This window comes from Podarcis melisellensis (assembly GCF_964234715.1).
Source record: "Podarcis melisellensis genome assembly, chromosome: 7".
Taxonomy (NCBI): Eukaryota; Metazoa; Chordata; class Lepidosauria; order Squamata; family Lacertidae; genus Podarcis; species Podarcis melisellensis.
The window spans coordinates 39,070,017-39,092,626 of NC_138539.1; the positions used below are offsets into that span (position 1 = coordinate 39,070,017).

At 41.1% G+C, this 22,610-nt stretch overlaps 1 protein-coding gene and 1 long non-coding RNA gene across 15 annotated transcripts in view; one reads left to right on the forward strand and one right to left on the reverse strand.

Annotated features, from left to right (window-relative positions):
* The window catches only part of ST18 (ST18 C2H2C-type zinc finger transcription factor), a 187,858-nt gene that overhangs the window by 127,620 nt on the left and 37,628 nt on the right, over positions 1–22,610 (forward strand). For all 10 annotated transcript variants that reach the window (XR_014170004.1, XM_081917514.1, XM_081917513.1 and 7 more), the window contains 6 exons: positions 8,082–8,260; positions 13,686–14,474; positions 17,147–17,281; positions 19,064–19,154; positions 21,025–21,129; positions 21,634–21,839. Coding sequence is in view for 9 of the 10 variants with exons in the window: in XM_081917514.1 (XP_081773640.1) it covers positions 8,082–8,260; positions 13,686–14,474; positions 17,147–17,281; positions 19,064–19,154; positions 21,025–21,129; positions 21,634–21,839 (1,505 nt within the window). In the remaining variant the exon portion in view is untranslated. The remainder of the gene's footprint in view (positions 1–8,081; positions 8,261–13,685; positions 14,475–17,146; positions 17,282–19,063; positions 19,155–21,024; positions 21,130–21,633; positions 21,840–22,610) is intronic.
* LOC309373455 overlaps positions 5,419–22,610 on the reverse strand; it is a 31,999-nt gene continuing 14,807 nt past the window's right edge. For 3 of the 5 annotated variants that reach the window (XR_014170045.1, XR_014170046.1, XR_014170047.1), the window contains exons 3-4: positions 21,595–21,711; positions 14,144–14,260 (exon numbers count right to left, since the gene is read on the reverse strand). This is a non-coding gene — a long non-coding RNA (uncharacterized lncRNA). Of the gene's footprint in view, positions 6,498–14,143; positions 14,261–19,167; positions 21,051–21,594; positions 21,712–22,610 lie in introns of those variants that run through there. The other 2 variants (XR_014170044.1, XR_014170048.1) reach the window with 2 other exon arrangements.

Sequence of the window (22,610 nt, forward strand, 5' to 3'; positions counted from 1 at the left end):
TAAACTCCAAGTGGGGAAGTTCTATGTCCAGTATCACTGAACATAGGTTTACTGCAATGGTAGGTCACTATCCATTCCAATTATGGTTGCCATCCATTCGTAAATAAATGACCAGAGTTCCACCTTCTGGACTCTTTCCAGAGATTCAGAGGTCTGTACCTCTGAGGCCTCACCTAGGACCAGAAGTTTTTATTTAAAAATATGGTCATGGTTTGTTAAGGCTTTGCACATGCCCACACATATATAGTACCTAGACCAACCAAGTAAGTGGGCAATCTGGATAAATGCAGTCTTAGTTCAGTGCAAATAGAGAGTGAAACAGAATTTATGAAATGGGTAAATCATCTTATTTGTTTATGTATGCAGGCATTGAAGACCAAAGCCAGGCTGTACGCATGCAATGCAGGCTGAGTCCTTCAGGCCCACTGGAGCTCTGGAGCTTCATCTGCATAACAAAAGACAGAGAGGATTCTAAAACCCTCCAATAACACTGTTAGTAGCTGGCAGGCAGCCAATCCGTGCTGAGATAGAGCCAGTGTTGTGATTCGCTAATTGCAGCATTAAGGCGACCTATCACAGGCGGTGTGTGTGTTTTGCCTGGGCTGGCTTAAGGTATATATATCCCAGGCAAGTGCCCCTGTTTGTCATTCTTCTTCTTGTTGTTCCAATAAATCCTTTTTGAGCTGAATCTTGGTCTTGGGTCATGCTTGAACCCATCTACACTTCATTTTTTAACTAACTTGCATTGCAAAATAAAGGAATCAATAATTTTGAAGTTAACTTTGATGCAGCCAAGACAACAGTGTGCAATTTAATGTACAGTGCTGCCTTTGGGTTTTTTTGTTGTAATAAAATAAGCAGCACCTCATTAGTACAGAATTATCACCAGATTGTAAAAATAGGTTCCAGACATTTTATTTAAAAATTTAATGAATGTTCTTGAGCTATTTTCATAGTAAAATGCCAAACACCAAAAAACCTGGAACAATAAACTAGTAAATACCATTGCCTTGTCCAAAATAATCTCATTGCCCCCCACACCCAAGAAATTACTAGCCCCGGGCCTTCAAGAAGGACAAATGCTCCAATCTCAATAGTTCTCGTGGTATATTATAACTTTTCAGTCGACTTTTTTTAAAAAAATGGCAGGCTTGTTTTAAAAAGCAGTGACCCAGTTCCTATAGCACCTTGTTTTCAGTGCAGTCTTTAGAATGTTGTGGTAGACGTGCCCTATTGAATTCAATGAAACTTACTCTTAGGTAAGTGGGGTTAGGATTGCCGCCTAAGGCTTCTTAGCAAACAGTGTGCATTTGTTGTTTGTCCAAAGAGGTTTCATCCCCCCACCATGTTTCACAATGAACTCAAGGCACGCATAGATTTCATTATAGCTGCATGCCTTCTCCTGGGTTATTACCAACTTCCTATCATTCTGGCCTTTTTACATGCTTCTTTTTATTTCCTCAGTCATTTCACAGTCGAATCGTTCCTTTTGGTCAGGTGGCCTATAACATTAGTTTACTGTCTGAAACATCTCCAGCCTCAAAGCATAATGACTCAACAGCATTACCCATTCCTCCCCAGCCTCCTCTTAGAAGGACTAATAAATTCTCTTTTCCCAACAAGGCTATACCACCTCCCCTGCTTCCGATGTTATTTATTTTATTTTATTTTAAAAGAAGCTGCCCCTTTGATATTGAAATTCCAGCCTGATTCCAATTACATCATAACATATTTTCTTCTGAGTTATTATGTATACCCCTCGTCCTAGCACCATCAGCACCATCTCACTTTCTTCTTCGCCAAGCCTTTCATTTGTATGTTTGCACACTTTAATAACCTTCATACTGCTATTTTGCCCTAAAATTAGTCTTAATCAATCCTGATTTCCCTCTTTTATCTTCATTGCCATCCAACGCTTTATATATACTCCTTTCATCTCTGTTTGGTCAGCGTGCTTGCCCTGACGTCATACAAGAGTAGATTAAGCTAAACTCCTCCTCAGGACTTCAGTTGGGATGGAGAGAGCATTCTTCTTGCTGAGTAGTAGCCTTTCTTCCATCTTGACTACCCCTCCTCCAAATCATGTTGTATAGCCCTATTGTACCATAACTGGCCAAATTACTACCTCTATTGCAGTGGTGGGGGGTATTCAGTGGACAACGTAAGCTAAAGTAATAGGTGCAAGCCTTGAAGAGGAACTAGTTCTATGTTGCTGGGGATAGTAAATGGATGAATATCTATATTAAAAGATAAAACATAAATACTAGCATTAAACATAGTAGTAGTACCCTGAGGCTGATTAGTTGACTGACCTAGCAAGAATGATGAGGGACTGATAAAGAGTCCTGGAGGCTTTCAGGCCTGAGATTTCCAAGTACTGAACCATTGGCTAAGTAGCCAATCAATACATATTAGTGCTTGCATATGGGTAGCATTATAAATTTGGTGCTGGTCTTTTCTTTGACGACATCCCAAGAATTGTTTGTCAACCCAACCCACGGTATACTCATCAGACTACCAGTCTGATAACTTTGTCTGCATAACTTTATATGCATTCAGTGTATTAGGCTCAAGAGCAATGGGTAGTGGGGATGGCACCACAGATTTGACCACCTGGCATCAGTATCACTGCCACATACTTGGCTGGTGATGGAGCAGGGCAGCACTGAGGAAGAACATCTTGGACACACCAGCAGAGAGAATCTGGTGCTTCTGCCTGAATTGGCCTGACTTCACCTTGTACCTCCGCACTAGTTGCTCCTGAATAGCCTACATGGTTTGGTGACATATTAAAGCTCCCTGTATCTAATTTAGCCTATATCTACACCCACTCTTAGCATAAGTACTTTTATATCCGAGCAAATTCTATTCAGGTCAAACTCTATTCACTCGTGACTCAAAAGGATTTCAGTGTAATTATATCTCACCTAAAAAATTAGGCTGGCACTAGAGAAAGACGTGTCCCACTCCATTGTGAGGATTCATGTGTTGGTACAACCGGTGCTTTATTTAAGATGATAAAAAGATGAGGTGCCAGTACTCATATATTGAGAAAAGTGCAGCAAAGAAGAAGTGCTGGTACCCTGTACCAGGGAGTACTTTCACACAAAAAAAGCTATGGGTGTCAAACATCTTGGCGTCTTCAAGTCACTGGTTTTAGTTTTTAACCTCCTTGGGGTTCATTTCATTGCCTAGCAAAAATGTCTCCCGTGTCCAAAAAGTTGACTTGTACCACTATTTCATTAGAAGTCTGCTCATATCAGAAATTGTGAGAATGAGTTATATTCACTCTTGATTCATAAAAAAATATCCATCCATTTTATGACTCTGATTCACCAATAACCTTGACAGCTGAACCAGTGTTCCATGACAACAAGCAGACCATTGATAAATAGCAACAAAACTATTAGAGGTTGAATTTATGAGATGAGTAATAGGGATGCTAAATTATAGGCTTACTGTTTGACGAACTAAGGCTTGACATATATTTGCAAATGCATGTGTATGCATCTCAAAGAGAGAAAAACTTTTCTAACCTCATGACCCCTTGGCACATTGTACGGAAACCATCCAACTGCTTTCCATGGGATTGTGTTTTACAGTTCAACCCCCCCTCCTCCCAGTTCATAATTTCAGGACTAAAGAATTTTCTAAGAATAGTTAAAATGAGGCTTTGGTTTATATTTGTTTTTGAAATAATGACCAAAACGTATCATAAGGGGGTGGGGGAGAGAGAGATTGTAACCAGTATCAGCATTTTGAACTTAGCCAGTGCAATTCTTTCAGCAACATCATAGCATGATGGTGATATCCTGCCCCAGTGAGCAGTAGAGCTGCTGTATTTTGCACTAGCTGCAAGGTCAAGGGCAGTCTCAGGACAGCTCCATATAAAGCACATTGCAATAATTCAGTCTGGTGGTTAGCAGTGTATGGACAACTATTTCAGTGGTCAGGATATCCCAGTCCAGAAATGGCCAAATTTGTTTTACCAGCCAAAGCTAGTAAAAGGTTCTCCTAACCACTGAGGTCACCTGGGCCTCTAGTGACAGAGATTAATCTAGGAACACCCCCAGACTGTGAACCTGCTCTTTCAGTGGGGGTATGACCTTTTTCAAAGCCGGCAATTGCCCAATTATTTAGATTCTGCAACCACTCACCTATGGCACCTCTGTCTTGCCAAGATTAAGACTCAGTTTGTTGGCCCCCATCCAGCCTACCACTGAGTCCAGGCTCTAGTCCAGGCCTTGAACAGCCTCTCCTGATTTAGATGTTACAAAGAAATGGAGCTGGGTAGTATCAGCATACTGATACCTTGCCCCAAACCTCCTAATGATCACTCTCAATAGCTTCATATAGAGGTAAATAGCATTGGGAATAAGATGGTACCCCATTGTATCCCTTTTTCCTCCACCAAAGCTGGTAGGGTTTGGGGGGAAAATGACATATCTCACTCATGAACTGGGGGTTAGTCACTCCTAGTGTAAGTAATTAGTATGAATAATTAGAATCAGCTATAGATCAGATAATTTGTATTGCCTTCGGACAATGAGTCTGACAAAATAAATAATAAATCAGATACAAAATAAAACTTATATTACTTCCCCTTTCTCTCAAGCATTATTTGTTATATTGCTGTGAGTGATTACTTGATCAACTGTAGAAAGCATGTCGTAGAGCTGCAAAGGTACAGAAGGGGGTGACTAAAATGATGGGACTGAACAATATATTTTTTTCTTTTAAAAAAAATATGCTCACAAATGGAAGGAAATTGAGTCATTTTGTTTTGCATACTTCCTGCCCACATGCTATCTGGGGTAGAGTAAAATGATGCCTACTGTGATGTAGGAATAGAAGAACCCTATCTGAATGGGGATATAAGACCAGTCCAGAGACTCCAATGTGTTTGTAGAGGGTCTTGAGGTCTGCCCAGTTCAAGCTTTGCTGAAGTTGGCCTAACATCAAAGTCCATGAGCAGCCCCTGATGTGCACAAAGTAGAACCTCACAAGAATTTTGATTTGGATTAGAACTTGGGGAATCAGCCAAGCTGCAGATCCTGAGCCAAACTGGATGTATTCAGAGGACCTTGGGCCTTAGACAAGCTGGGTGCACACAGACATAGACCACTGTGAGTCATGTTGGAGAAGCCCAGGGCCCCCTGGTGTCAGGGGGCAGGGCATCAGGCAGGAAGGAGAACCAGGCAGGATGGAGAACTGCAGGAAAAGCTCCAAGACATACCTGACTTGCAGCTGCATCTTCCCAGGAGAAGGCAGGCTACAGCTCTCTTTCCTGCCTGAAGCCTGTTGAGTAGAGACGCCCCTATAGGGTGTGGGTGGCTGTCCTGCAGGAAGGATCCAGTCCTGCACAGTGCTGGCTCATTCCCAGACTCTTAAAAAACCCTATTTTAACTTTTTGTTAATATAGGGTTTAAAAATCCCCACCCCTAAATTGTTTTGTGGAAGGATCTGGGATGGAATGGGTGGCACTGGGTCAATCTCCCCGATCCAGATGCCACAGGATAGATTGAAGTGGGGCTCTTTGCTGAACCCTGTTAGAAATATGAGGCCAAAAATTAGTTGAACTTTCAAGACTTTGAAGTCCAGTCAAAGGCGTCTATAGGGTGTGGTGCTCATCTCACTTCAGGCCAAGGGAGCTTGCGTTTGTCCACAGACAGCTTTCCGGGTCATGTGGCCAGCATGACTAAACTGCTACTGGCACAGAGGACTGTGATGAGTGCCAGAGCACACAGAAATATTGTTTGCCTTCCCGCCACAGCACTCCCTATTTATCTACTTGCACTGGTATGCTTTTGAACTGCTAGGTTGGCAGGAGCTGGGGCAGAGCAACAGAAGCTCACCCTGTCGTGGGGATTCTAACCGCCAACCTTCTGATCAGCAAGCCCAAGAGGCTCAGTGGTTTAGACCAGAGTGTCACCCGCATCCCTGACACCTCTTTAAACATTCCATTAAGTATGTTACAAATATTTTTCATGTATCCACACTGCAAATAGTCATAATCCACTGCCTTGTTTCAACTTGCTAACCTAACTGGCAAAGCAAAGCAACTAACAAATTTAATTAAGTTTAGAGTGAAATGGTGTGCATAAGGAATATGTAGAAAAAAATCTTGGTGTGTGACTTTAATTATTTTGGTAGTAGCTAATTATTATTCACATGCATTCTGCATACTCCTGTAATATGTACACCAGATAGCATTACCATATTGTTATGATTACTACATTGTGGCATTTCAGCATCTACTTTGTTACAACAGATAAATATGCTGCATAAACCTAAGCCATTTTAAATTGAGGGATTGGAAAGTATCCGTCATATTGGTTTTGTGCTTTGTGCAGCATTGTGGCAGATCAAGCGAGTTCACAATTCAAGATGCACATTGGTTGTACTGTAACTTCTTCAGTAGTGCAGATCTTCACATTTGTTTCCATGTCCTTCATATTTGCAATGGTGAGTTGCCAAGAAGATGCCTTGCCAAAATGCTTTTTTTAAAAAAGAAGAAGCAAAAAGCTTAAGTTAGTCATATGCTACCATCCAAAACAATCACAATTGGAGCCAATTTAGTGCACATAAGTTACCTTGGAAGGATTAATTTCTGCTGTTGAGCCTCATAATATGTGTAACCAACAGGGAGCTGTCTGGAGACAGGGATTTTTGCAAATCTTTCAGCTAGATCAATGAGCCAAATGCAAAATCTGGTAACCAGGGGCATCATGTAGATTTGTCATGCTCCCTAGGGGAGCTGGGGTCCAGCAACCAATGAGTGGATTACACTGATCCACAAATGCAGTTTTTCATCTGTGACAGATATAATATAAATGCTATTATTCATATTGCATAACTGGGAGAGAACCACCGACAATGACTATTGTTTATTCAAAAATTAAAAAGAGAGAATGTAGAATTTTGCAACAGGTGACAACAGACTTTTCAGAAAACAGAGTTTATTACATAGTCACATCCAAGCAATGCTTGTCACTGGGAGATTTTGTTAACACCCATTTGACCGAGATGCATAATCTTGTGGAAAGTGAGATACAGTACAGCTGTACATTGCCAGCGTTTGGTTCCAGCGAACACAGTCTATGCCTGTTAGGTATACAGACAAGGAATGAAAGGAGACTCAGTCCTGTGAGTATGCCACCAATAGAGACTGGATCCATCCAATCTCTGCATCAACCCCTTGATACAGTCAGTCTAAGGTGGAGTGCCATGATTTGTATTCAACATCGTGTTAAGCAGATTTCGCCTTGAGCAGCAGAATAGTCTCTCCCTTTCTTTCACCTGTATGCCCCTACATCTATTCTGGGGGTTCTTTCAGTCCTCTGGAACAGAAATGGGGACCTGAAATTTATCAGAAAACATTTCCCCCCAGAAAACTCCCCTTAGATCTCCTCCTCACCTTACTCTTTTTTTGGTGGGGGGGAGAGAGACCACTATGAAGAATTTTATTTAGTGACCACCTTTTTTGTGGTGGCTACTATTTTCCCCTACACTCTGTTGGCAACGCTCCCTAACTCCTCTAGGTACTTTGCACTGTAGTTAATGCAAAATGGTGGCCATGATTCCAACACAGTTGATTCTGCTGTTGCAGGGTGAAAGCCTTTTACAGGGAAATAAGGGAACAGACAAAGTTGACACATGTAACTGGTAGTGTAATTTTTACATCAGCTCTTTTTATTTCAGGGAATTATCAAACCGCTATACACCTTTTCTTATCCCCTGGGTGAATATAGTCTAGTCCAGAACAGAGTAGATTAGCATATATTTAGATTAGCATATATTTACTCAAGATTAAGGTTGATTCAGGCTTTAAAAATATATGTATCCAGATTTTTGGTAGCAATCGAAAAGAAATGCTGTGGAGGGGTTCATCTGTGTTTTGGGCTCTTTAGCTCCAACAGTTAAAACTAAATACACACAAAAGATCCAGCTGTTTAGAACTGCTATTATACTACTCCACATAATTTTTCCTTTTTTTTTCGTGAAAACAAAACAAAAGAGTTGTGCAATGTATTTTACAATAATTTCTTCCTTTCTTGATGTTCTCCTCTCATTAACTGTAGTGCCTACAGAAGCTCCATGGCAAAGAAGAGAAAAGCTGAAGAGCAGATTTTGGGTGTTCCAGTCAACAAAAGGAAGTCTCTGTTAATGAAACCCCGTCACTACAGTCCAAGTGTAGAAGGCAAAGGGGAAAATGAGGACAAGACTGACCTGCAAGACAACAGCAATGATCTCAAAGCAGGTATCAAAGATTAGTGGCTCCAGATGAATGTAAAAAGCATCTAAGTGTTGGTGCTGACCTTCAAAGCCCTAAATGACCTTGAAAGAGCAACCTGAAAGAGCAACTCCAACCCCATCATTCAGCCCAGATGCTGAGGTCCTCCTCTGGGGGCCTTCTGGTGGCACCTCACTGCAAGAAGTGAAGCTACAGGGAACCAGGCAGAGGGCCTTCTTAGTAGTGGCACCCACCCTGTGGAGCATCCTCCCATCAGATGTCAAGGAGATGAGTAACTATAAAACCTTTAGAAGACATCTGAAGGCAGCCCTGGATGGGGAAGCTTTTTAATGTTTAATGTATATGTTGGTAGCTGCCCAGAGTAGCTGGGGCAAACCATTCAGATGGACAGGATACAAATGAAATTATTATTATTATTATTATTATTATTATTATTATTATTATTATTATTTAAGCTAATGCTCCTGAGAGAACAAAGGGTAGAATAATCTCACTGGGCACTAGCAATAAAAGGCAGATGATTTGGACAAAATGTGAATAATGAGACTGAGAAATAAATAGAAATATGGTTTGTAGCCAATTAAGTCCTACTCAGAGTAGATTCATTGAAATTAGTGAAGTTAGTCATGTCCATGAACTTCAATGGGTCTACTCTGAGTAGGCCTAGCACTGATCTGAACTTGTGACCTTTTAGATCTTGTTGTTCTTTTAACTCCCATCAGTCCCAGCCAGCATGAGCAATGACAACCAAAGGTATCAAGTCAGATTTTAATCCCTTTTTCTTAAAATCTGGGTCAGCATTAGTTTTAAGTGATAATATCCATATCAGTTTCAGGTTGTATTAGCTCTCCACTGCCTAAAAGGATTATTGATGCTAATGTGCACACTACTGTATGGAAAGAAAGAAATGGGGGGGGGACACACACACGCCCAATTTGCTCATGGGCATTACTTTTGCGGAGAGCAGAGAACAGGAGGACAGAAGGGTAAGCTCCACTCTTGAACCTTAATAAACATGGAAGAACAAGCTGGAAAGCTGTGGCAAGAGTAAATTGCATAGGCACCAAAGTTGAAATTATTATACAATACTGTGCTGAAAACACAAATGAAGAAAGGTGAACTTTTGGCACAGCCAAGCCACAGAAGGCTTATGAATAAGAATGGAGGAAATCCATCCACATTTACAGTCCACTAGCTTTTTGAAAAACACATGCGCTCAGGAGATCTGCCACTATTATAACCATACTGGGGGGTGGGAGAAGCAGCTTCTTTCTCTGCATTATTTAATGTTGCTTGTTTCCCAACATTTAACACAAGCAGTTAATACGTGAGTAATATTAATATTATGTCTAGGCTCGCAATACTTCTATATGTCAAGTCAATCAATCTTGATGACTGGATTCAAGAAAATTCTCATATAGATAGATAGATAGATAGATAGATAGATAGATGATAGATAGATAGATAATCTCAAATCTGCCCCCTAGAAAAGTTACTTTTTGGCCTGTTCATTTGGGGGTGAGATCACCTGATCACGTTGCTCGGAATCATGCTTCCAGTTATTCATCTTAATGTCTAATACTGTGAGCACCTTTGTCTGAAAACTGACACATGGGCAAACCATACTCTCCCTACCTGTCTTTGCTTTTACAGCCTGATATGCAGAGGACAAATGGGACTGTGCCTCCTGGCTGGTGTCACACACCTAGGTCAGTGGCAGAGCTTCATGCTCCGGCACCGGGGGGCGTCTTGGGGGCGTGGCGCACATCCGGGGTGTGTGGCGTGCTGCCTGCCGGGGTGTGGCACCCAGCGCAGCCGGGGAGGGCAGCCGCGATGGCACCCCGCTGGGGCCACACTGCCGGAGGCGGTGCGCTCTTCCCGCACTCCTCTTCTTCCACCAGTGGGTAAAAATCTCGAGCGGGTGCTGACTGTTTTTGTTGCAGAAAAAAAACAATCTATTCTGGTGGAACTTCTAAAAAATAACAACAGAAATAAAGTTGCCTCAGAGTGGCGCAAGCCATGCACCAACAAAACGGGTGCATGGTAAAACACTTCAAGAAACGGGCCACATCTTCCTGTCTAGGGCCCAAGAAATCCTCCAAGAAATAACTAATAAATATTTTCCTTTAATGTATAACAAACAGTTGAACCAAACAATTATGTAAACTGGAAATGACCCAAAATGCTAACAGTTTGGCAGCCGTAAAGTGAAATGCATTGTGGTGGCACATGTGCATTTGTGTCTCCTCCTCCTTTCCACAATAATCTGCACTTAATAGGAATATTTTAAACTATGTAGCTAAGCAACAGAGGTAATTGTTGCTTTCTAGAGCTTTTGTTAGGCACTCCACCATAGCCCAAATATGCATAATTAGGTATAATGTCTATAAATCATTATTGTACACATGTGGGTAGTTAAGTGGATTGAGAGAATAGTTCAATGAATTGGACATATTCACTGAAAATGCTTTTTATTTGTTTTCTGTAGTTGATAATACTTTGAAATTATGATAACCCTTTACACTTTCTCTTAATAGCTCACTGTTGTTGAGACAAAACTTCATTTGCATTTTTAGATGATATTTAATTTATGATTTAAACCCGGAGTTGGGCTGACATGGATTCTGCAAAGAACCAGACTGTCTTATCTATTTTATTGTAAGCTTGTTTATCTCAATTTTCCCCCCTCTAGGAAGTAAAACGTAGACCATTCCAGTTTATGTTGAATACATCCCAACTAAAGAATGCACCCTATAATCAGCATTATTGAAGGGGCTAGTGTTGTGGCTAAATTCTTCCTTTCATCCAAAAATGCTTTTAGTTACTATGGTAATATTTACTTGATCCTGGCAGACCAGTGTTGATTTTAGGGAGATAATTACCAGAAAGAAAGATGATGGAGATGTATTTTGGAGTGTCCTTGTCAGGGGGAAAAATGTTTAGAAAAAAACCTAAATGAGACACAAAGGATTTATTGTATTTCAGCATTTGACACCCCTTTCCAGTAGCCTTTACTACCTTCTGTTTCCTGCTGTGATTTCAAAGAAAAAAAATGTTTCTTAACACAAGATACATGCGTATTTTGCCATCCTTTAGTAAAAACAGAAATCTAGTTTTTTTATTAAAAAAATCTCCCTTGTGATCTAATATATTCTTTAGTTCTATGACTACCATGACTGCTTCTAACATGTATCCTGTGAGCTATAGAATTACAGTCTTTCATTAAACCAAAAGTGACCCAGAGCACTCATTTTATATATTTTTAAAAAATCTATGAAGAAAAGAAGGAATGTTGTTGTTGTTGTTGTTGTTGTTGTTGTTGTTGTTCCTGTTCCTGTTCCTATTTATTTACTACCCATCCTTCATAATACTCCAGGGTGGGTTACAACAATTTAAAATAAAACACTAAGAGCAGTTTAAAAAGCAAGTGATGCAACTGTAGGTGACAATGTTACATTTATCTGATATTTTTTGAAAGCTTTGTTTCATCACAGCAGCAAGTCAACACCTCCTCAGGGAAGAGCAGATACCTTGCCTTAACTTCAGGGCCGCTACTGCCATCAACCCATTCTTGCATGTTTACTGTAGTCTGAAGCAGAAGGGAGAGAATGGATGGGAATATGGTGCTGTGAAACTGCTACCCAGTATGGAGATTATAAAGTTATAATAGTACCAAAACCTTTAGCTGGGTTCAGGATAGCTTTATTCTGCCCTCACATGTTTCAAACTACATTAGAATACTGGAGGAATAAGCAGTTCAGTCACTGCAGGCACTATGTTCGTCTTCCCCCATAACTTTTCAGACTACGGTAGAATTAATGGCCCACTTTTTGGAAATATGTCCCCACTGATGTCAATGAAACTAGGAGCAGCTTCACAAGTACATTTAGTGCAGCAGCATCCAAGGATTTTGTTATATATAATATTCCAAACCATACACAGGCAACATGTCTTTTTCTTGTAATGTTTAAATTAACATGCCAGCTTTCAAACACAAGAGAGTCGTGTAGTTAAGTAGTTGTGTGATACTTTAGGCATGTTAGTCAGGAGTGCTCTGATGGTGTTTCCTGCTTGGCAGGGGGTTGGACTCGATGGCCCTTGTGGTCTCTTCCAACTCTATGATTCTATGATTCCAAAGTCACAGCCAAAGTTCTATTTACTGCAAGGTGTTCATGTGTGAAATAGGTACATGCTGAAACGACTGCACAGTTGTTGCATGGATCTGCTCTGTATATTCACAGCACAACATTCTGGTCATTTGAATTGGTCAGTTATAGTATATATTTAAAGTATGCTCTACTGCAACCTTCCCCAAGTTGGCACCCTCCAGATGTTTTTGAGTATGACTCCTGTTAGGTCCAGCTACCTTAGTTGATGGTTAGGAATGATGGGAATTAAGAACATAGGAGCCTGCTGGATCTGGTCAGTGGCCCATCTAGTCCAACATCCTGTTCTAAGAGTAGCCAGATGCCTATGTAGTGGCACCTTGGTTCTCAAACTTAATCCGTTCCAGACGTCCATCCCAAAACCAAAGCGTTCCAAAACCAAGGCATGCTTTCCCATAGAAAGTAATGCAAAATGGATTAATTTGTTCCAGACTTTTAAAAACAACCCCTAAAACAGCAAATTAACATGAATTTTACTATCTAACGAGACCATTGATCCATAAAATGAAAACAATAATCAATGTACTGTACTGTACTATAAAATAAAGAAGACAGTATTGTAAATGACAAAAAAAAATCTTACCTGCACTGATTATACTCATTGTTTGGATTGGGGGCTTTTATCCATTCACACAATCTATCAATTAGTAGCTGAACTGGGTTCCACACAGCCACAAAAACAAATTAACTGAAAAAGCAGCAAAAACACAAAATCAATAGCAAAAACAAAAGTGCCAAACTTAATCCATTCCAGAAGTCTGTTTGACTTCCAAAATGTTCAAAAACCAAGACACAGCTTCTAATTGGTGCAGGTGCCCTGGAAACAATAGCTGACAGCTGCATTGGACATTTGGCTTCCGAAAAACGTCTTTCTTCTGGGTTTTCAGCATTGGGGAACCAAGACATTTGAGAACCAAGGCATTTGAGAACTAAGGTACCACTGTATGAAAAATGCAAGCAGAACCTGAGCACAGTAGCATTCCACCCACATAATTCCCAGTAACTGATATTCAGAAGCATACCGACAATGTAATTATAGTCTGGAAGGAACCAGGTTGGGGAAGTTTGCTGTACTACAGAGCACGTTTGCTCAATATGATTCTAGTTCATGTTCATAAAACAGATATTTATCTTGAGCAAACCTATCATCTTAGATTACTTAATATGAATGAGACTAATTTATAAATAAGTGGCTTGTGGATTATGGTCAAAGAAGAAGGAATTTATTTTAATGTTGTGCTTTTCTCTCTTTTCCCTGCCTCTAGAGGAGACTAATATAACATCAGCAAAAGCTACCCCTAATTTGGATGTGCAAGAAAATGATCAAATGACGGACAATTATGCCAGCTACCGGGACCTAATGGCCAAATCCTTAATTAACTTTGAAAAAACAGAAGAAGAAACTCCAGACCCCCCAGAGAATAATAAACTGAGTGACAGTAGCAGCAAGTCCTTAGAAATGGAGAATAACAATGTTGATGAATGTTACATGATTAACTCATTAGTAAGAAAAGACAGAATTTGTGTTTCGGACCCACAGTTCTGCTCCTCTGAGGATAATGAAAGTAGTTCTGAAATTCTGGACAATGAATGGGATAGCTCCTCAAATTTCTCTGAAGAGATAAGCGTCAAACTTCCTCTAAATACAACATATATTGTAGGATGTAATCAGCAAGATGTCCTAAAAGTGCCAGGGGTCAAAACTGAAGAAGCAGATTTCAACAACTCTGAAACCATTTGTGACTCAGATACAGGGCCACTAGAATCACAGGAGTCGCATGTTGAATCGTTCAGCAACAGGAGTCAAAATCCATTTCCAGACAGCGAGGAAGATGAGTGTCTGTCAGAAAACACAGAAATGTCATTTGACTTGGATAAAACAAAACATAACTTGAGCTTGCTGGAACGAGCAATAGCTCTGCAGGCAGAGCAGGGCCATGTCTTTCATAGCACCTACAAAGAACTGGACAGGTTCTTACTAGAGCATCTTGCTGGTGAAAGAAGACAAGCCAAAGTGATTGATCTTTGTGGTAGACCAATCTATAACAACAAACGTAAGTTCACTTTCCTTGTTCAGAGTGGATTGCGCATTTGTGTAGACAGCTGGTAATTTCTCCACACCAACAGCGCTCAGCTGGGAGAAGTGACTGCCATGAACCTGGCCTGGCAGCGGTGTCCTGTTGAATTCCAGCATAGTATATTGTTAGAGCAGAGGGGCAGAGCCAATCTGGCACTTCCATTGCTGTTCCCAAACTCCCCTGAGCTCACTGCCACCCTGCTTTGGTAGCTCACCATTTAGTACACTGCGGTGATGTCACTGCCAGGAGACAGCAGTTCCCAAGTGAGAACCCACTGAACTATATGGTTCAGTGAGGAATGTATAAATAAGGTTGTTCAGATTGACAGAATAATATAAAAATTATGGTATGCAGTTACCAAAAAACCCTACGTGTTTGTGCTCCTTCTGTGGTCTGAAAACATTGTGAGAGTTAGCAAAATTTCTATACAATGTTTCATAGACACATCCAAGAACTTCAATGTGCTATACATGGCACCACTTTTGAAGATGGTTTGGAAAGTTCAGCTGGTGCAGACTTCAGCAGCCAAGTTGCTCACCAGGGCAAAATGGTTTCAGCATAGAATACCAAACTTGGTGCAACTGCACTGGCTACCAATTACTTTCCAGGTCCAATTCAAAGTGCTGGCTTTGACCTATAAAGCCTTAAACAACTCAGAGCTGCAATCATTCAGGGACCACCTCTCCTCATATGAACTGACTGTGATTATCACCTGAGGCCCGTCTTTGTGTGCCTCCTCCACGGGAGGTCCAGAGGGTGGCAACAAAGGAACAGGCATTTTCTGTGGTTTCTCCCCATTTGTGGAATGCTCTCCCCAGGGAGGCTTGCCTGGCACCTTCATTACATATCATTAGGTGCCAGGCAAAAACAATCCTAATTAATTAAACAAACTATGGCCTTTTATACCGGGGGGGGGGGGAGGGGTACAGTTTTTGTTTGTTATTATGTTATGTATTATTGTAAACCACCCTGTGATTCTCAAATGAAAGGTGGTGTAGAAATTTAATAAATAAACAAATAGAAACATATTATACCATAGATTTGTACTGGGTGCAATGGAATGAATTCAGCTCCGAGTAGTCAGTCATTTGCAGATAATATGAATTTCAAAGTGTTCCTAGTTAGACTTTAATCCTCACCACTATAATAATCTTAACTTAACAATGATGCCTCAGTGTTTAGAATACCAACTCTTAAGTAAATGGAGGATACTTTAGGAAAAACTACCCAGCAAATGAATAGATGTACTTATTTATTTTGTAATATGTTGCACTGCATTTAATTATATCATATTGTATTATTTCTATATATTATATTTAGATAGTTTTACATAACTTAACAGGTGATGCAGGTCTATGTATAATAAGGGTAAATAACCCCCCTATTGAGAACAGCAGGTTCCCATGTGTCCACGTAAGTCCTGTTGAACATTTCTGATTTCCAATTCCCTTCCTCTCCCCATTTCATAGCCAATTCGTCTATTATTTCTGTTTTTCTGGCAACCAATCTCTTCTTAGCCCCTGCTTTCTTGTGCCATGCTTTCTTGTGCAGTATGAGCCTTGTTAAACCAACGGTGTGATCAGCATCATGGAGGGTGTTTATTCTCTGATGCTGAGTTACCCATGGACTCTCCTGGTTTGGCTATGTGCTGCAGTGGCTGGTAATGGCATTGATGACCTGGAAATGGGGTGGGCACAGGAAGATCCCACTGTGTCCAGTCTTGAACATTAGGTGAAGCCAAAGCTGCTGGGTTATAAGATGTGAAGGATAAAGATGAGAGCCAGTAACATACAGCAAGACTCTTGAGGGATATATCCCCTTCATTGGACTGAGGTTGGAGAAGTCCCTGAACTGGAAGCCTTGAAAAATAATGATGGGCTTTCTTCAAGAAGGTTGAGCCCTTGATGATGCTTTATCTGATGGTCTTTTTTCCATAAAGTGTTATGAAGGCAAGAGCATGAAGAAAGGTTGAAAATGAGTTACTGGCTGAACTAGGTAGGAAGCAACACATCAGGGAAGCTACAAAGAGAAAAACTTCAGAAACACAGACACAAACTTTCCTTGTGGCTTTGTCTATAAACACATCTATTTTCAAACTACTTGCAAATATCACAGTTGCCCTGATTGCAAATGGATACACTGCACTTAAGTTTGTTATAGTTTGTTTTTGTTATGTGGATTAGATATATAAGGAAATAGCTATACAACATATAAGGAGAAAATACAACTACTCATCAATATAGACAATATGTGACAACCTTAGCTCACATTTTTTCAGCTGTCCCAATTTACCAGGAACAGTTTGTTTTCTGATACCTGCCCCTCGAAAATCTTTTAATACTCAAGGCTCTCTAAAGATTTTATTATTATTTATTTATTCATGGATGGTTCCAATTTTCTTTCTCATGACTCAAATATATTCCCCATTCCAAAACCTTCAGTTTAAACAATTTGCTTAAAATAATTGATTTAAGAATGTTAAAATGTGTGTAGGATTTCAGTGTACTTAACACCTTGACAGAGAACCGCTGCCTCTTAAAACCTCCCCTCTCTCCCTCTACACACGCACGCGCGCACACACACACACACACACACACACAGAGCAATGTTCCGTCTAGGTGACAAGACTTCATTGCTATTTTCTGCAGATTTGCCTAGGCCTGAAAAGAGAGAGACCAAATGTCCCATTCCAGGATGTGATGGCACAGGGCATGTGACGGGATTGTATCCACACCACCGCAGTCTTTCAGGTTGTCCACATAAAGTCAGAGTGCCACTTGAAAGTAAGTACAATTTCTTTATAATTTGCAGCCAAAAACTGTGTGTGATTCCTTGAGAACTGTGGTCATTTCTGCACTCTTGATCTCTTTCCATCCACTGGCCTCTCAGTAGCATCGCTGTAGTGTTTTGTGAATTTATACAGCTACTTGGCTGATAGTGAAGCCACAGTGGCTTCTTACATGACATTCATTCATTCATTCATTCATTCATTCATTCATTCATTCATACCAGGGGTTTCCAACATGGTGGTTTAACTCTTACTTGCTCACTCTTTCTTTCTCTCCCTCTCTCCCTCTCTCCCTCTCTCTCTCTCTCTCTCTCTCTCTCTTTCACACACACACACACACACACACACACACACAAACACACACACACACATATATACACACACATTTACTGCAGGGGTGTGGAACTTTTGGCCCTTCAGATGTTGCTGAACTACAATTCCCATCAGCCTCAGTTAGCATCAACTGTGATCAGTCATGATGGGAGCTGTAATCGGCAACATCTGGAGGGCCAAATGTTCCTCTCACCAGCATCAAATGTGTTCACTCACCAGCATCAAGCAATACTGTTCACAACAAACATTTTCCATCTAAGGTTATTCCAGTGGCACTATTACCCTCCCCCCTTTTTAAAGAAAGATAAACTGCACATGCATTTGTGCAGTCTGCTTGCATTGAAATCCATGGAACTTAATATCAAGAAACAGTGACTTGGAGATCAGCTGGGAAAAACCTTGGTGCTTTAATGAGCTGAGTTATGTGCCCCAGCCATAAAGCCTGGCTCCTCAGGGTGCCCTTGCACCTACCTTCCCAAACAGTAGTCATTTGTGGCAGTACTTCATCTCAGGAGCAGCAGGCACAATGAAGAGAATAAAGCAGTTTACCACACACCGCACTGCTAGGGCTGGCAGCAGTTTACTTCTGAAATGACTTTTGGAGTAAAATATTGCTGCTTGAGAGGGTTGTGAGAAGGTGCACGCAGTGCTTTTTTCTGGGGGACGCAGGGGTACGCATGCCCCTAAACATTTTGTGAATCTTTGTACTTTTGTCCATTTACTGTATTTATTTTTCCTGATTTGAACTATAAAATGATGGTTTTCTTGAGTCAAAATGAGAGTACCCCTAAACATTTTTTTAGGGGGGGGGAAGGCCTGGGTGCACCTATATTTTATCCTGGGACATGAGTTGTTCTCACCAGCCTCTGATGTGCTTACATGATGGGAGGCAGTGGCAGAGCTTCATGCTCTGGCACCGGGGGCAGAGAGCGGGCGGGGGCGGGGCTGGCACACATCCTGGGGGTGTGGCACGCATCCTGGGGGAGTGGCACTCTGCCTGCAGAGGCATAGCGCCAAGCGTTGGCGGGGGGGGGGCACCCACGATGGCAGCCACCAGGATTGGGCTGCCAGGGCAGTGCGCTCCCACTGCACTCTTCTTCCTCCGCCAGTGGTGGGAGGTTGACACCAAGGTTAAAGTAGGTTGAAGGACCCAACAAGTTTGGCAGGATCAGAGACGCCTGCCATCTCCCCTTCCTCCAGAGATGTATGACCATGTAGAAAATAGCAGGGTTGCTATCCCTGATGTATGGAGTTCACAGTTCCATGAAGGCCCATGATGGCTCAAACATTTGGAACTTCTTGTTCCTGTAGAAAATTCTTAGTTTTCTTTTATGACTATAACCATGTGATCATAACTTCTGTACAGTGTCTCCAAGTTTTGAGTGAGGAATTGCACTGTCATGATGATATGTGTTTGGGTCACTATTTTCTTCTCTTTTTTTAGTCCTTGCAATGCATGAAAATGTTCTAAAGTGCCCCACTCCTGGGTGTACAGGAAGAGGACATGTCAACAGCAACCGCAACACTCACAGAAGGTAAATCCTAGTCTGTTAGCACTGGTGATAAACTAGGCCAGGAATGCAGAAACAGTCGACTCCAGATGTTGTTGAAATCCACTTCCCTCTATCCACAACTGGCATGCCAATGCTCAGTGTTGATGGGAACTACAACCCAACAACATCTGCAGGGCTACTGTTGCCCCATCCCTGAACTAACCTGTTCAAGAAGGGAACATTTTAATTAATATTTGTCACTCACGTTATATCAAAATGGCAGCATAGGTACTTGGCTTTTGCAATCCTACCCCCATAAAACCATCCCTTATACCCTACAAGTGATATCTGTATGGTGTGTACAATTTTAGGACACAATCCAGCCAAAATGAAGCACTTCTAGATTCAGTGTTTTCAGTGGTAGAGAGTTGAGCACATATTTAATGGTCCCAGTGGCATATTTGAGAGTTAAAAGTGCTTAACTTTGACTGGATTGTGTCAATTTACTTTAGTGCAGTATTGAAAATATTAGTGTTTATGGATAAATGCAATAGAAATAGGTTCACTCAGTGATCATAAGCTATTGAAACCAATGCTTAGAGATAGGGTGGCTAGCCTTTTAGGGGTGATTGCTCTCTGGGGGACACGTGCCATGGGTGTGGGTATGTCTAAAAAAGTGAGCATGCACATATTACACACTCATCAGAGCGCACACACATTCAGAGAGGGGGGGCCCTCGCACTTCCCAGCAATCTGTGCAGATCAGAAGAAGAGCAAAGCTTAGATCCCCCCATTACAGTCCTCGTCAGAGAGGAAACTCTGTCTTGTCCAGTACCAAGATTGAGGGGGAAATCTTGCCCTCTGGTCTACAGATCATTGATTTGATGAGCAGAGAGGGCATGATTTAACTCTCTCCTTCCAGCCCAGTGCAGCAGAGGGACTTGCTGCAGATGCCGTTGTTGCATTTCTGAGTTCTTGGAGGGCAGATGAAATTGCTTGGGTGAGGGTAGGGAGACTTGGCTAACAGGCAGGCAGTTCATCACTTCTGCCCGAAGAGACAGGGAAGATTTATATAAATGTGTGCTGCCCACTCTCTGATATTATTTTTTACTTTTGCTTTGAATTGCATATTTGTATATAAGTTAAATAGTCGTGTTGCTTCACCTTAATTAACAACTAGGAACAACAGGAATTAAAGCAAATTCCAAAGGAACACAGATAAAACCAATTTTATGTGGTGAAAGCAATCTGATTTGATTCCCTTCAACCCCCAATGTACTTCTTCTGACTTCCTCAACATATGTTCAGGTTATGATTCATCATGATTTTATCCAACACACCAAAATCATTGATACATTTGGCTTGGGTTGACTTCACCCCAACAGAAATAGATACAGAAATGAGCATTATATTATGAATATAATATTTACACAGCCACTTTTATTGCTGGTGAAGGTAGCGAAGGGCAGGTGAGGAGTTCACAGCCTAGGGCTGAAGTATGAGTGGCTGAGCAAGGGCAGCCTAACAGGGCAGGTATTAAGATTCAGCATCACTGGACACAGAGGGAGAGGTCAAATGAATGGGCAGCAGTGCCGGTAGTGAGGACAAGGGCAGACCTTCCTATTGAGAACATCTTGCTCAAGAGTGCCCCAAACTTGCAACGATCAAGGGATCCTCAAAACATGCAGAGGGGAGCAAGCCCCAGCAGGAAACAGATGCCTGAGTTAGCTCTAGAAAGAGACATGGTTGGACTTCCGTAAGCTAGAATAGTGAGATCTAGATGAACCACAGAATCATGTGAGGAGTATTTTGCTTATGCTGCCAAAATGCACTATAAAGATCCTAGATCTTTGGAGAGAAGAAATGCAGGTTTTTCACGGCTCCTCATATGTGGCAAATCTCTTTTAAACAGTCTTTCTGGTTGTCCAATTGCTGCAGCTGAAAAAATGGCAATGTCTCAGGAAAAAAATCAGCATGAGTCTCCCCAAACAGGGCAGTGCCATGATCAGGTCCACAGGTAAGCTTCACTTATATTATAACATTATAATGTGAAATGCCCTAAAATATTCCTGTTTGCTTTAAAAAAAAAGAAAAGAAATCAAATCCAGTGTCCTGTGGAAGACACAGGAAACTTGGAATGAGTAAACAGATTGAGGTGCAAATTTAGCCAGCTATTTCTGGTGTTTTGTTTTACTCTGTACAGGTCAAGTGTCTTTTCCTGCATGGAGAACTAACTTTGTGACTCCTTTTCCATGAGTACAAAATGCATTATGCATGCAGTTAGTAAATGGGGTAAAAACTAGCACAGTAAGGACTGTGCATGCTCAGTTGCCACAGAATGCTAACTATTGTGGGGAATGGAAATGGGAAAACTAGGTGGGAGGGGGAATGGGATGGAGTATCCTGAAGGATGGCAAGGATGGCAAGCTGGAGTACTAAACAGGAGCACTCAGCACTGCAGCATTTTTGAAACCATACTCACTATTGTTCTGTCTTATTGTTCCCTTCATTTTCTCTGCAGAACAAACTTGGTGAAGCAACTTGAGATATCTCAGTATAGCTGCCGATCTGCTCAACCAGCACCATCCCCCAGAACCTCCTTCATAAGAGAGCAAGAGAAATGTGGGAAAGTACCATTTGACTATGCTAGTTTTGATGCCCAAGTCTTTGGCAAACGTACATTGGTGCCAGCTATACAAGGACAAACCCCGCCACAGTTCCTTGAATGTAAGTGGAAGGCAGACAAATTCAATCTCTATTTCTATATCAGCTTGCATGAATATACAAATATTATTTTATTGTGTTTCCAAAATTTATATTCTGCCTTTCATCGCAAAAAAAACTGTTTCAGGGTGGATAATAACATAACAACGTTCTTGGAAGCATAAAAAATATGCACATTAGCATCTAAAACCAATGCAATCCAACCTTAATTGGACATAGCCTAGCATAGCTAAGCAGCACTGGATGACCAAAACATTTCCAAACATACCATAGTAGGGTGATGGGAACCATATTTTACTGGACTACAACTCCCATCATCCCTGACCATTGGCCATGCAGACTGGAGCTGAAGTCTAACAACATATAGAGAGCTCTTGGTTCCTCACCTTACCATAGTAAAGGAATAGCTGGTCCCAATCACACATGCACAGTTAACAACTACTACTACTACTACTACTACTACTACTACTACTACTACTACTTATTATTTATACCCCACTCATCTGACTGGGTTTCCCCAGCCACTCTGGATGGATCCCAACAGAATAATAATAATAATAATAATAATAATAATAATAATAGCAATAAAACATCAAACATTAAAAACTTCAGTGCATCCAATACAAGTAATCTATGAGTTGCTTAATGGACTGAGGTGTCCAGTATTTATTTATTTTTACTTGAAAATGCAGCACCAAACCTATACTGTATATGGAATGTAGCACTTGATATTTGCTTATTGCCTGAAATCTGTGACACTTGTTCATAATGATT